General features: G+C 51.5%; 1 protein-coding gene across 1 annotated transcript in view; it reads right to left on the bottom strand.

The window, feature by feature from the left end:
• Window positions 1–12,684, bottom strand: part of LOC144511091 (mitochondrial adenyl nucleotide antiporter SLC25A23-like) — a 119,171-nt gene extending 106,487 nt beyond the window's left edge. Inside the window, exon 1 of the mRNA XM_078241069.1 lies at window positions 12,619–12,684. Coding sequence (XP_078097195.1) covers window positions 12,619–12,684 — 66 coding nt within the window. The remainder of the gene's footprint in view (window positions 1–12,618) is intronic.
• Window positions 12,685–13,717: the final 1,033 nt, after the last annotated feature.

The raw sequence follows: 13,717 nt of genomic DNA, 5'->3' as shown, positions 1-13,717 counted from the left end.
AGGACATATTTTACACAGAGGGTCGTGGGGGCCTGGAATGTGTTGCCGGGCAAGGTGGTGGAGGCGGACACACTGGGAACGTTTAAGACTTATCTAGACAGCTATATGAACGGAGTGGGAATGGAGGGATACAAAAGAGTGGTCTAGTTTGGACCAGGGAGTGGCGCGGGCTAAATTGTTCTTTGTTTCTCGTTTCAAGGCTTCATTCTATGATCATCTTGCTGGTGCCAGTACAGAGCGAGACTGCGGATAGTTGGGAACCTGTCTCGGGGGCAGGGAATTCAGATGGTGTTCGTAAAGCAGAAGTGGAAATGAATAGGGTTGGGAAGCATTTTCTGATCAGGGCCAGTGTGATCTCCTGGACTCGTTTCGATCGCCACAGGGGGTCGGAGAGGAATTTCCCAAATTTTTTTTTCCCCATATTGGCCCTGGGGTTTTCACTCTGGGTTTTCGCCTCTCCCTGGAGATCACATGGTCTGGAATGGGGGGGTGGGGGTGAGTAAATAGGTTGTGATGAACAAAGCATCGTAGCTGTGAGGGACAGCTTGGTGGATAGGATATTAGGATGTAGATAGGCTGGAAAATTGGGCGGGGATCCTGGATTCAGGATTCAATCCTGGACCGGGGAGCGGCGCGGGCTTGGAGGGCCGAAGGGCCTGTTCCTGTGCTGTATTGTTCTTTGTTCTTTGTACCACCCTCTGTGTAAAAAACAAAGTTGCTCCTCAGGTTCCCATTAATTCTTTCCCCTCTTAACTTAAACCTGTGCCCTCTAGTTGTTGATTCCCCAACCCTGGGAAAAAGCCTGAGTGCATTCACCCTATCCATGCCTCTCATGGTCTCATACACCTCTATAAGAACATCGTGGTCACTAACACACAGACAACCTCACACAGCAAACAATTCCAAAAGTTAACGTTATTACCTCATCATCATTGTCAAAGAGCACTGATCGAGAATTTAAATAAAAGAAAATAGAGTTAATTGGAAAAGAAAATGTAACTGGTTGGATGGTTTTCTGAGGCTTGGGGTTAGCAAGCCTGCGGAAGCTGTCACAAACAGTTCTGACAATCATTCTCCTTGTTATGTTCCCAAAGGTCGGCACACAACTGCTGATAGTGAAAGAGTGGCTCTGTCGGGAAGGAAACAAATTGACCTCACAATCCAAACTCTGAGGTCAGAGAGCACCTTAGCAACATCATGACCAGCCATGGACATCACAGCCCAACAACCAATCAGGGGAGGGGAAGGGCTGGGAGAGGAGGAGATAAGGTCAGGGTGAGGGAAGGAAGGGGAAGGAGGAGGGTAGGAGAGGTGGCATCCTTTTCCTCCTCCCTCCTCCTCCTTCTAGAATCATTGGCCTGGATTTTCACCACTGACACAGGTATGCAGGGTGAGGGAATTTTCCAAGTTGTTGCACCCACCTTGGGAAAAAGCTGCCCAAATTGTGGGATCTTCATTTTGGGGTAGTGGTGAATGGATTGGTGCATAAGAGAATCAGACCTGTCACTGTAGACAGCTCAGAGGCCGAAACAGAGACTGCCAAATGGCAAGGCATATTGGTTCAAAGGTCAGCCTCGATTATCTGGAAATTTGTCCCAGTTGTTTGGTTGAATATTAGGCCCTCACCTCTCGCTTCCCCCACCTACTCCTCAAACCTCAGCCATGCCAACCCATGCATCCATCCACTCCAATCACCACCCCCCCCCCCCACATACACTCCACGCCAACCCATGCCCCCCGATGGCTCATGGCTATGGCACTTTATCGCCCCTATGCCATCTCAGTGCCAACTCACTCTAATGTATTCCCCTAAAACACACCACTCATTTCTCTTACATCCTCCATGCCAACTCACCCAATATTCACCATAGGAGGAGAGATGCTGAGATGAAATAAAATTTCAAGTATTGAACAGAGTATGTCCAGGGTGTGTGGAGACCTTGATTATGCTGGCTGCTTTTCCGGGGCAGCAGGAAATGTAGACAGAACAGGAGACATACCAAGCTGTGATCCAACCAGAAAGAATGCTTTCTAGGGTGCATCTGTAAAGATTGGAGAGAGTCATAGCGGACATGCCAAATTTTCTTCGTCTTCTGAGAAAGTAGAGGCGTTGGTGGGCTTTCTTAACTATAGTGTCGGCATTTGGCGGGGGGAGGAGGGGGTGTGTGGTGAACCATCGTTGGTTCACCACTGGGGTTGTTATTGTGTTACTGTTGGGCTAGGGTGTTGTTGTTATGGGGGTTGTACTATGTTGTTGGGATAGGGTGTTTACCTGTCCTAAGTGTTATCATGGCACACTCCAGTGGGGTCCCGCCTCCGGTGGCAGGGTATAAGACCCCCTGCTCCGGCAGGACCCCTTCAGTCTGAACGGGTGAATTTGTGTTAGTAGTTTCATTGTTAATGTATTAAAGCCTTCAGTTCTAAAGCCTTGTTTCCGGGTGCTCATTGAGGTGCATCAATTTAATACATTAACTGAGAATATGGAACAGATCCTAAAACCGGATCGTCTGACACTGGACCCACGTGCGGTCGGTGCAGCTAACACGTTCGAACATTGGTGGAAGTGCTTCGAGGACTACCTGGCAGCCTCGGTAGCTATCACTACAGACAGTGATAGACTCCAGGTCCTCCACGCAAGGGTAAGCGACACGATTTACCTAGCCATTCGTGCAGCTTCCACTTACCAGGGTGCCGTCGAGCTCCTAAAGAATAGGTACATTACGCCACCCAACGAGATTCACGCTCGTTATCTCCTCGCTACACGACGTCGGCAGTCGGGCGAGACCATAGAAGACTACGCCAATGAACTCCTGCAGCTTGCCAGGGGTTGTGACTGTAAGGATGTCTCCGCCGAGCAGTACATGCAAGACCTCGCCCGAGACGCGTTCGTAGCAGGGGTAGGGTCCTCGTACATCAGACTTAAATTATTAGAAAAGGGGAAACTCAACTTGACCCAGGCAATGGGGATGGCCGTGAGGTTGGAGGCGGCGTCGAAGAGCTTGGCGCTGTACCCCGAGGACCACGTGCAGTCAACGTGGTTGGAGCAAGCTCTGCTCCCTCCTCGCCCCGCGAACCCGCGCTCCCAGATCGATTCGACGACGGCGGCAGCTCCAGGTGGCCAGCGATGCTATTTTTGCGGTGGGGCCAAGCATCCACGGCAACAGTGTCCGGCAAGAACGGCAATCTGCAGCCAGTGCGGTAAAAAGGCCACTACGGCAAAGTCTGCAGGTCCAAACCTAAAAACGGCAGTGCAGCTTGTAACCCTCCAGAACGGAGACCATCTCTTTCGGCGCTGCAGTACCCACGAGGTCCGACCACGTGCGATCTCAGGACGGCGCCATCGTGGCAGACAGAGGAGGAGGAAGACCACCAGGAGTCGCTGCGCTTGGAGCCCTCGGCCACATGCGATTCATGGGGGCGGCCATCATGGTCCACGACGACTAGGAGCGACCAGCAGGGGTCCTCAGCATCCACATCGGCAGCATGCAGCAGCGACCAGCAGGGGTCCTCAGCATCCACATCGGCAGCATGCAGTGACGCCCAGGGGCCAACGGTGGCGTCGATCTCTCTGGATCAGACCAGGCATTACAGACTGGAACATTCCATGATGGAGGTAAAGGTTAGTGGCAGAACTGTGAATTGTCTGTTTGACAGTGGGAGCACCGAAAGTTTCATACACCCTGAAACTGCTAAAAGGTGTGGACTCCGGGTTCTCCCTGCCAAACAGACAATTTCCATGGCATCACAGTCCCGGTCTGTACCGATCCAAGGACGATGTATGGTAACTCTTGAGGTACAGGGCACAGTTTACGAGCAATACAGGCTCCTTGTGCTACCTCACCTTTGCGCGCCAATTCTCCTCGGACTAAACTTTATGGCCCACATGAGGAGTGTGATCCTACAGTACGGTGGGCCACTCCCTTCACTGGCAGTAGGGAACCAGCCGCAGCCTCCAAATTGCCCAAAGCGCCCCGCGTGCAATCTATCCACCCTGAAGATCACGACACCATCCCTTTTTAAAAATCTGGTACCTGGCTGCAAGCCCATCGCTACTAAAAGTAGGCGTTACAGTGCTGAGGACCGGATCTTTATTAGATCTGAGGTTCAGCGGCTCCTCAAGGAAGGGATCATACAGGCCAGTGCTAGTCCGTGGAGAGCGCAGGTCGTGGTAGTCAAAAGCGGGAACAAACCTCGGATGGTCATCGACTATAGTCAGACCATTAATAGATACACGCAGCTGGATGCGTATCCTCTCCCGCGCATTTCTGATATGGTCAATCAGATTGCGCAGTACCGAGTGTTTTCTACCATAGACCTTAAGTCCGCCTACCATCAACTCCCCATCCGCCCAGAGGACCGACAATATACGGCTTTTGAGGCGGATGGTCGTCTATACCAATTCCTCAGGGTTCCATTTGGTGTCACCAATGGGGTCTCGGTCTTCCAGCGTGCTATGGACCGAATGGTGGACCAGAACGGGTTGCGGGCTACCTTCCCGTACCTGGATAACGTCACCATCTGCGGCCATGACCAGCAGGACCACGACACGAATCTCCAACACTTTCTACGCACTGCATCTCGCCTGAATCTGACCTATAACAGGGAGAAGTGCGTATTCCGTACGCATAGGTTAGCCATCCTCGGATACGTGGTGGAAAACGGGGTCATTGGCCCTGATCCAGACCGTATGCGCCCACTCACTGAACTTCCCTTGCCCGCTAGCACGAAAGCACTGAGGAGATGCCTCGGGTTCTTTTCGTATTATGCACAGTGGGTCCCCAACTACGCGGACAAAGCTCGTCCGCTCATTAAGTCCACGACCTTCCCACTTACGCCGGAGGCCCAATTGGCCTTCAAGGTTTTGAAAAGCGACATCTCGAAAGCCACGATGCACGCGGTGGATGAATCCATCCCTTTCCAGGTGGAGAGTGATGCATCGGACTTCGCCCTAGCCGCCACACTAAACCAGGCAGGCAGGCCCGTCGCGTTTTTTTCCCGCACCCTTCAAGGCCCAGAGATTCGGCACTCAGCGGTGGAAAAGGAGGCTCAGGCCATTGTGGAGGCAGTCAGACACTGGCGCCATTACCTGGCAGGTAAGCGGTTCACCCTGATCACGGATCAACGATCCGTGGCGTTTATGTTCAGTAACACGCAGAGGGGCAAGATCAAGAACGATAAGATCTTGCGGTGGAGAATTGAGCTCTCCACCTATAATTACGATATTATGTATCGTCCAGGGAAGCTCAATGAGCCCTCGGATGCCCTCTCGCGCGGAACATGCGCCATCATGCAGGAGGACCGCTTGAAGGCTCTCCACAATGATCTGTGTCATCCTGGAGTCACCAGACTCTACCACTTCATAAAAGCCCGCAACCTACCCTACTCGGTGGAGGAGGTCAGGTCAGTTACTAGAAGTTGTCGGATTTGCGCAGAATGCAAACCACACTTTTATCGACCAGACCGGGCACATTTGGTCAAGGCCACTCGCCCTTTTGAGAGGCTGAGTGTAGATTTTAAGGGCCCCCTTCCCTCAACGGATCGGAATGTCTATTTTCTTAACATAATAGACGAATTTTCCCGGTTTCCGTTTGTTTTCCCCTGTGCGGACACGTCGACTGCCACCGTCATCAAGGCATTCAGTGAGCTTTTTACCCTGTTCGGGTACCCCTGCTATATTCATAGCGACAGGGGCTCGTCGTTCATGAGCAACGACTTGAGGCAATTCCTGCTCTCATTCGGGATTGCCTCTAGTAGAACCACGAGCTACAACCCTAGGGGTAACGGACAGGTGGAAAGGGAGAATGCTACAGTCTGGAAGGCTGTCCTACTGGCACTGAAATCCAAGGGCCTTCCAGTCTCCCGGTGGCAGGAGGTCCTTCCAACTGCGCTCCATTCTATCCGCTCCCTCCTGTGTACGGCAACCAATGCTACTCCCCACGAGAGGATGTTCTCATTCCCTCGGAAGTCGTCCTCGGGGACCTCATTGCCAGCCTGGTTGACGTACCCAGGACCCGTCCTTCTGCGGCGCCATGTGAGGGCTCGCAAGTCCGACCCCTTGGTCGAACCGGTCCAACTCCTCCACGCCAACCCTCAGTATGCCTATGTGGCATATCCTGACGGGCGAGAGGACACTGTCTCCATTAGAGACCTGGCGCCCGCAGGGGACGTAGCAACTCCTGTCGCTCCTATTCCCCCAGTCACAGATCCACTACTCCTCATTACTTCCCCAGACGTGGCGCGGTCAGCACCGGGACCAGTGCATAACACTTTTACTCCCAGGTACAGCTTGCCTGAGACTCGGAGATCGGCGCCACCATCATCACCACCACCACCACCACCAAACGTTCCAGGATCCCCTACACCATCGCCTCATCAGGGCCGGCCGGCCCGGGAGTCTTTGAGGGGACAGCCAGATGTTGTTTTGAGAGAGCCACCGCAAGCACCTGCTCCAGTTTCGCAACCGGTGTTGAGAAGATCGCAGCGTCGGTGTGGTCCTCCAGACCGTCTGGACTTGTGAATCCTGTTATTTTTTTTGTCATTGTCTGTTTTCATCCACCCCGCCACCTTTGGTTCCTAAAGGAGGGGTGAATGTGGTGAACCATCGTTGGTTCACCACTGGGGTTGTTATTGTGTTACTGTTGGGCTAGGGTGTTGTTGTTATGGGGGTTGTACTATGTTGTTGGGATAGGGTGTTTACCTGTCCTAAGTGTTATCATGGCACACTCCAGTGGGGTCCCGCCTCCGGTGGCAGGGTATAAGACCCCCTGCTCCGGCAGGACCCCTTCAGTCTGAACGGGTGAATTTGTGTTAGTAGTTTCATTGTTAATGTATTAAAGCCTTCAGTTCTAAAGCCTTGTTTCCGGGTGCTCATTGAGGTGCATCAGGGTGGGGGGGGGGGTGTGACTAGGACAGGTTGTTGGTGATCCGAACACCTAAAAAACTTGAAACTCACAACCATTTGCACTTCATCTCCATTGATGGGTGGCACGGTAGCACAGTGGTTAGCACTGCTGCTTCACAGCTCCAGGGTCCTGGGTTTGATTCCTGGCTCGGGTCACTGTCTGTGTGGAGTTTGCACATTCTCCTTGTGTCTGCGTGGGTTTCCTCCGGGTGCTCTGGTTTCCTCCCACAGTCCATAGATGTGCGGGTTAGGTTGATTGGCCAGGTTAAAAATTGCCCCTTAGAGTCCTGGGATGCGTAGGTTAGAGGGATTAGTGGGTAAATATGTGGGGGTAGGGCCTGGGTGGGATTGTGGTCCGTGCAGACTCGATGGGCCGAATGGCCTCCTTCTGTACTGTAGGGTTTCTATGATCTATGATGTAGACAGGAGCATGTTCTTCCCTACGCTTCCTGAAGTCAATGACAATCTCCTTCATTTTGTTGACACTCAGGGAGAGATTATTGTTGTCGTACCAGTTCACCAGATTCACTACCTCATTCCTGTACTCTGTCTCATCATTGTTTGAGCTCCGACCCACGACGATGGTGTCAACATCAAACTTAAAAACCAAGTTGGAGGGGAATTTGGCCACACAGTCATAGGTGTATAAGGGCCTGAGGACACAGTGCTGTTCGGCACCGATGTTGAGGAGGTGTTGTTGCCTATCCTTACTGATTGTGGTCTGTGTGTTAGGAAGTCTAGGATCCAGTGGCAGAGGGAGGAACGAAGCCCCAGGCTACAGAGAATGGAGATGAGTTTTGTAGGAATAATGGTGTTGAAGGCTGAGCTGTCTATTTCCACGGATAATTTCAATTCTCTTCCCACACCTAGAAATGCAGCAAGACAGACCCTTGTCTGTTTCCATAGTTAGTTTCCATAGAAAGCATTCTTCCTGAAACAGGTCACTCACCTGTTGCTGGAGACTTATAGCTTGAGGGGTGCCACTTCACATCATGTCTGGCTGACCAGGAGTCTCTCCCGCTGCTTCACAGCTCCCGGGTCCTGGGTTCGATTCCCGGCTCGGGTCACTGTCTGTGTGGAGTTTGCACATTCTCCTCGTGTTTGCGTGGGTTTCCCCCGGGTGCTCCGGTTTCCTCCCACAGTCCAAAGATGTGCGGGTTAGGTTGATTGGCCAGGTTAAAATTGTCCCTGAGATGCGCAGGTTAGAGGGATTAGCGGGTAAATATGTGGGGGTAGGGCCTGGGTGGGATTGTGGTCGGTGCAGACTCGATGGGCCGAATGGCCTCCTTCTGCACTGTAGGGTTTCTATGATCTATGATTTTACTGTCCATCATTGGCATGTTGGAAGGAGTTTGAAGGGTGACACTCAACCTGTTTTGGCTTTGTGATGAATGTACCTCCCTTGGCCATCAAGTCCTGGGCTGTGACTCAAACCCAGAGCTTCTGGCTCACAGGTGGGAAAGCTACATAAGGACTCCCTGATAGATAATAGCCCATTCAATACATATTATTGTTATCAAATTTCTTATAAAAACAAACATTTGTATCATAGCCTCACATCAAAGACAGTTAAACCCTTAATTAACTCATTGAGCTGTCAATTAAACTGTGAACTTATAGGCCTCCCGCTGTGATAATGACAGGTTATGGAAAAATTCAAGCAGAAATAATGCCGTAATGATAGCCCATAGCATTATCTTAACATTGAAACTGCAAGCATTGATTATTTTTTAAACACAGAGACTATAGGCTGTATTCTTTTTCAAAATTCAAATGGAAAGATATTTAAATAACTTCATAGCTTTACCATTCATCCCACAGACATTATCTGCCTTTTGTAACCATTTATATTTAAAAAATCAGAAAAACACCTGACTCAGTGAAAATGGGATCTCTTTGATCTCAGAACTGCTGGATTTGGGTTCTTCCCCCCCCCCCCCCCCCCCAACCTCCCCCCCAACCTGTGAACCACAACTGGCCCCCTCTCCCCTCCTGGCAAAAGTAGGATCAGTTGGAAATGGGGGAAGAACTTCCAGACCTCGGGTCTCCACATTTGGAATAACATGTGGAGCCTCCAGGCCAGAGACTCACTTGAGGAATAACAGCAGCCATTCGGCCCAGTGACACCATTCTGGTTCCCTGGGAAACAAACCAGTCAGTCCCCCTGCTCCAATTGTCCTTAGAACCCAGCAGCTTCATCTTGTTCAAGTGCCTACCCAATTTCCTTTTGTTTTTCCTGTATTGTGGGCAGCGAATCCCAGTTCATCACTTTTTAAAAATGATTTTTCCTCACACTCCCCCGGGTCCCACTGACTCTGTACAATCAGCCAATGGGAAGAATCTTTCCTTCTTATCTGAACCTTGTTGACCTCCATCAAATTGCCCCACAATCTCCCTCTTGCTCCAAGGAGGAAACTTTAGCTTCTCCACCTTAACCTTAGAGCTAAAATTCACTCATCCCTGGAACGATTCCGGTAAATCTCCTCTCCAGGATTTCCTCATGCGGTGATGCAACTTTCTAATTTAGACCAAACCAGAGCTTTATAAACATTTGGTAAAACCTGGGCACTGCCTGGCATTTTGTCAGGGGCAGAAATGGTGTCAAGGTCGCAAAATACCTCCAGCACGGTACGGTACGGTATGGTACAGCAGCGGCACGGTAGCACAGTGGTTAGCACTGCTGCTTCACAGCTCCAGGGACCTGGGTTCGATTCCCGGCTCGGGTCACTGTCTGTGTGGAGTTTGCACATTCTCCTCGTGTCTGCGTGGGTTTCCTCCGGGTGCTCCGGTTTCCTCCCACAGTCCAAAGATGTGCGGGTTAGGTTGATTGGCCATGCTAAAATTGCCCCTTAGTGTCCTGAGATGCATGGATTAGTGGGTAAATGTGTAGGGATATGGGGGTAGGGCCTGGGTGGGATTGTGGTCGGTGCAGACTCGATGGGCCAAATGGCCTCTTTCTGCACTGTAGGGTTTCTATGATTTTGTATGATTAAAGAATTTTTAAAAACAGGATTTCCATCGACAAGATTTTCCGAAGCGACAGCTGCCCCTCACCCGCTTGGCCAGTGACAGAATAAAGTTCCCACCCAGAAATATCAGCAACATTAATTTGGGCATCTATATTGTAACTCCCCCACATTGTCATGACATCACGCTGCTGCAGTTTACAACAGGAACCTGGCAACCTCGCTTCTAAAGTGGAATTTGGAGGTAAGAATGAGAATCATCCTTGGCCAGAATGGGGTGGGGAGGGTGGGGGGATGGAGGAGGGGAAGGGGGGGATGGAGGAGGGGAAGGGGGGGGATGGAGGAGGGGAAGGGGGGGATGGAGGAGGGGAAGGGGGGGGATGGAGGAGGGGAAGGGGGGGATGGAGGAGGGGAAGGGGGGATGGAGGAGGGGAAGGGGGGGATGGAGGAGAAGAAGGGGGGGATGGAGGAGGGGAAGGGGGGATGGAGGAGGGGAAGGGGGGGATGGAGGAGAGGAAAGGGGGGATGGAGGAGGGGAAGGGGGGGATGGAGGAGGGGAAGGGGGGGATGGAGGAGGGGAAGGGGGGGTATGGAGGAGGGGAAGGGGGGTATGGAGGAGGGGAAGGGGGGATGGAGGAGGGGGGGGATGGAGGAGGGGAAGGGGGGGATGGAGGAGGGGAAGGGGGATGGAGGAGGGGAAGGGGGAGGGAGGCTAAGGGCACAGGGGGCTGAACGGGGTGGGGTGGGGGGAAGGTAGAGTTTATCAGCAGGGGTGAAGGTGGGCGCAGGGAGGTGCAGGCTGTGGCTTGTCATGGAGAAAGTGGAATGATCTGGGCCTTTAAGAGGAAAGGACTCAGTCGTGAGAGGGGAAGCAAACCGCTTTTGAAAGTCAACCAACTTGAGGCTACAATCCTGAGCTGATGGGCCCGCCTTCTCAAAAGATCCCAGCCCTGGGCCGGGAAGCCTGCTTCAGTCTCTTTGGTATTCCACCCTGTAGGTAGGGTTGACTCCATCTCTTCAGTTTCTTGCCTGTAGAAATTATCCCCACTTATCTTTGGTGAATAATGTTTCTGATATGGCAGTTTGCGCCTCAATTTCTCTAGAAACTGCTAATCTTGTAACTTGTTTGTTATTTTCTTTTCATCTCAAGTTCAACTTTTAACCTCTAACTCCTCAAATTCCAAAATCCCAGGAAGGAAACAGTTAAGAACTTGACTGAAGTGAGGCTGGCAGAAACCCCCTTTGTGGAGTGGAACAGGAACAGAGGGAGTTCCCAATCCAATAAGCAGACAGGGAGGGAGATGCCTACCCCAGTCGGAAAGCCACCTGGGAGGATAGCTGGAGCTCCGGCTCCACCAGAGGGCAGTGGTACTCCAGAGGACATGGTATTGTTAAGAAAGTGCCTCCTCCAAAGGCTCCAGTCAGTCGTCACTGACCACTTTATGCAAATTTAAATGTGCAGCAGAGAAGTTCCCAAATTGGTGGAGAAAGAGTGAGGGGTATACTGCCCAGGTGCAGCAAAAGCTGACGATCCATCAGCGGGCAGTATCGTCCCAAAAGACACCAAACCTATCACACAACAGGCCAGCAGAGGGACCCCAACTAGACTGGGCACCATGCCCACCAACCATCAAGCAGCATTGTTAGAGGCTGGACAGAGTTAACCACCCCTTTAAATTGCTCTATCAATCTAATAAGATCATCACATTTTGAAAATGGACAAAGGCTTTACCCTGACATGCCTGGCTGGCCATGACTTATCCCAGTGGAATTTCTAACCTTCAGAAATCAGCGGTGACTTTGTTATCTTTAAAGAGGTACTAATGCCCCTGTGACTGTAGAAAATCAAATCAAAGAAATACACCAACACACCTTACATTTCGAAGGCAGATCCTCAGGCCCTGGTCACAGAATGTCTGCAAAGGACAGGAGGGACCCTGACTGCTCTAAACTCCTCGATTCCAGACCTGGGAAAATACATCCTTTGTCTAACAGGAGGGGCAGTGGGAGGTATGTCACATGACCTCTGTCCAAGCTGCTGGAACCTGCAATATTGCCATGTGGACCTGACCTCAGTCAGCCTACCATTTTACACCTACTAGGGAACAGCAGAAAGAGACCATGTCCCGGTAAAAGGCCCGACCCTCATCGACACTGTGAACTACTGAACTTCAAAACTCCTGTCTGTAAGATATGGGGCATTTAATGAAAAAAATTCCAAGTGCTGAAAGAGTGAGAAAACAGGAGGGCATCAGACTAAAAATAAAACAGAAAAATGTTGGAAAATCTCAGCAGATCTGACAGCATCTGTGAAGAGAGAATAAAGCCAACGTTTCATGTGTGGATGATCCTTTGTCAGAGCCCATAAAAAACAATCATAGAACATAGAAACCCTACAGTGCAGAAGGAGGCCATTCGGCCCATCGAGTCTGCACCGACCACAATCCCACCCAGGCCCTACCCCCACATATTTACCCACTAATCCCTCTAACTACACATCTCAGGGACAATTTTTAACCTGGCCAATCAACCTACCCCGCATATCTTTGGACTGTGGGAGGAAACCGGAGCACCCGGAGGAAACCCACGCAGACACGAGGAGAATGTGCAAACTCCACACAGACAGTGACCCGAGCCGGGAATCGAACCCAGGACCCTGGAGCTGTGAAGCAGCAGTGCTAACCACTGTGCTACCGTGCCGCCCTTCTTATGGCACTTAGTCAAAAAATTGTACCAGAATGCAATTCTCACCAGCAGTGGGTGGGTCAAAGCCTGAGCTTTCCAGTGAAGCCAGCTGCTGAGCTCCAGGGGCGCCATTGCACACGTGTCCCGATCTCCTAGTGTACTGGGAAATCTCCTGTGCGTCCCCCATGGATGTTGGGATCCGCTCCCTATGATGGTCTCCCCACCAATCCACAAGGCATTGCCTCCACACTCTCCAAACACCAACCCCTCTTTGCAGAGTTCCCCTTTCCCTCTCCCCCACGGAGAACCTCCACACCCCCACCTCCTCCCCCATCATAGCTTCACCACTTCCCAGGACCCACCTCCCTCAGGCCCAACCCCTCAGAACCCACCCTCTTGGCACTGCCCTGGCACTGCCTGATGGACACTGCCAGGCTGGCACTTTTCAGGGGGAAATGCCCAACCCCACCCCTCAATCACTCAGGGGCTTCAATGACCTCCGGCCTCACCAATGAGGCCATGACATCTGGTCCCCATTGGTGGATCCTCTCCGGTGAGGACCTTGACCGGTGAGGACCTTGACCAGTGAGGGGGTAAGTTCAATTGAACCTGGCCGATCGAGTCCAGGACTCACTAATGACAAGCAAAGCATGCCGTGGATATTGAAATTGACCTCATGTCCTTTACAGGCACAAAGTCGATTTCGTCGGCAAATCAGTGCTGGAAAATCGCGAGGGGCAAGAAACCAGGTGCGATGCTGATCTTCCTCCTCTTGCCCGATCTTACTGGTTCGTCTCGCCAATTGACCAGTGGGATAAGTCCGTAAGATCGCCCGCTAAGTCTTCTCCACATTTCTTCTCCCACTGGGGAAGTCCTCACTTGGGGAAACAGTCAGTCTGCTGCCCTCTGAAGAAACTCACCATTGGCCTTTGGATTCGGGACTGTGGTAAAACCACCTCTCTGGTTTTTATTGTGGTCTTTGCCCTGTAACCCCTTTTCCTTCCCCTGTTCCTTGGTTATTGTATAAGAGGCTGACATTGCAAAAGCTCTTTTCCACGTTTTGTGTGCGCACTTACCATTTTATTTTACCTCATCTGGGGCAGAATTTACCAAAAAATGACTAAGGGATCTTACTGGTGCCATCCAGCGTGGTGAGCGGTAAGAT

Source organism: Mustelus asterias, chromosome 24 (genome assembly GCF_964213995.1).
Source record: "Mustelus asterias chromosome 24, sMusAst1.hap1.1, whole genome shotgun sequence".
Classification (NCBI taxonomy): domain Eukaryota; kingdom Metazoa; phylum Chordata; class Chondrichthyes; order Carcharhiniformes; family Triakidae; genus Mustelus; species Mustelus asterias.
The sequence above is the reverse complement of the archived record's forward strand: the minus strand, read 5'-3'. Positions and strand labels throughout refer to the sequence as shown.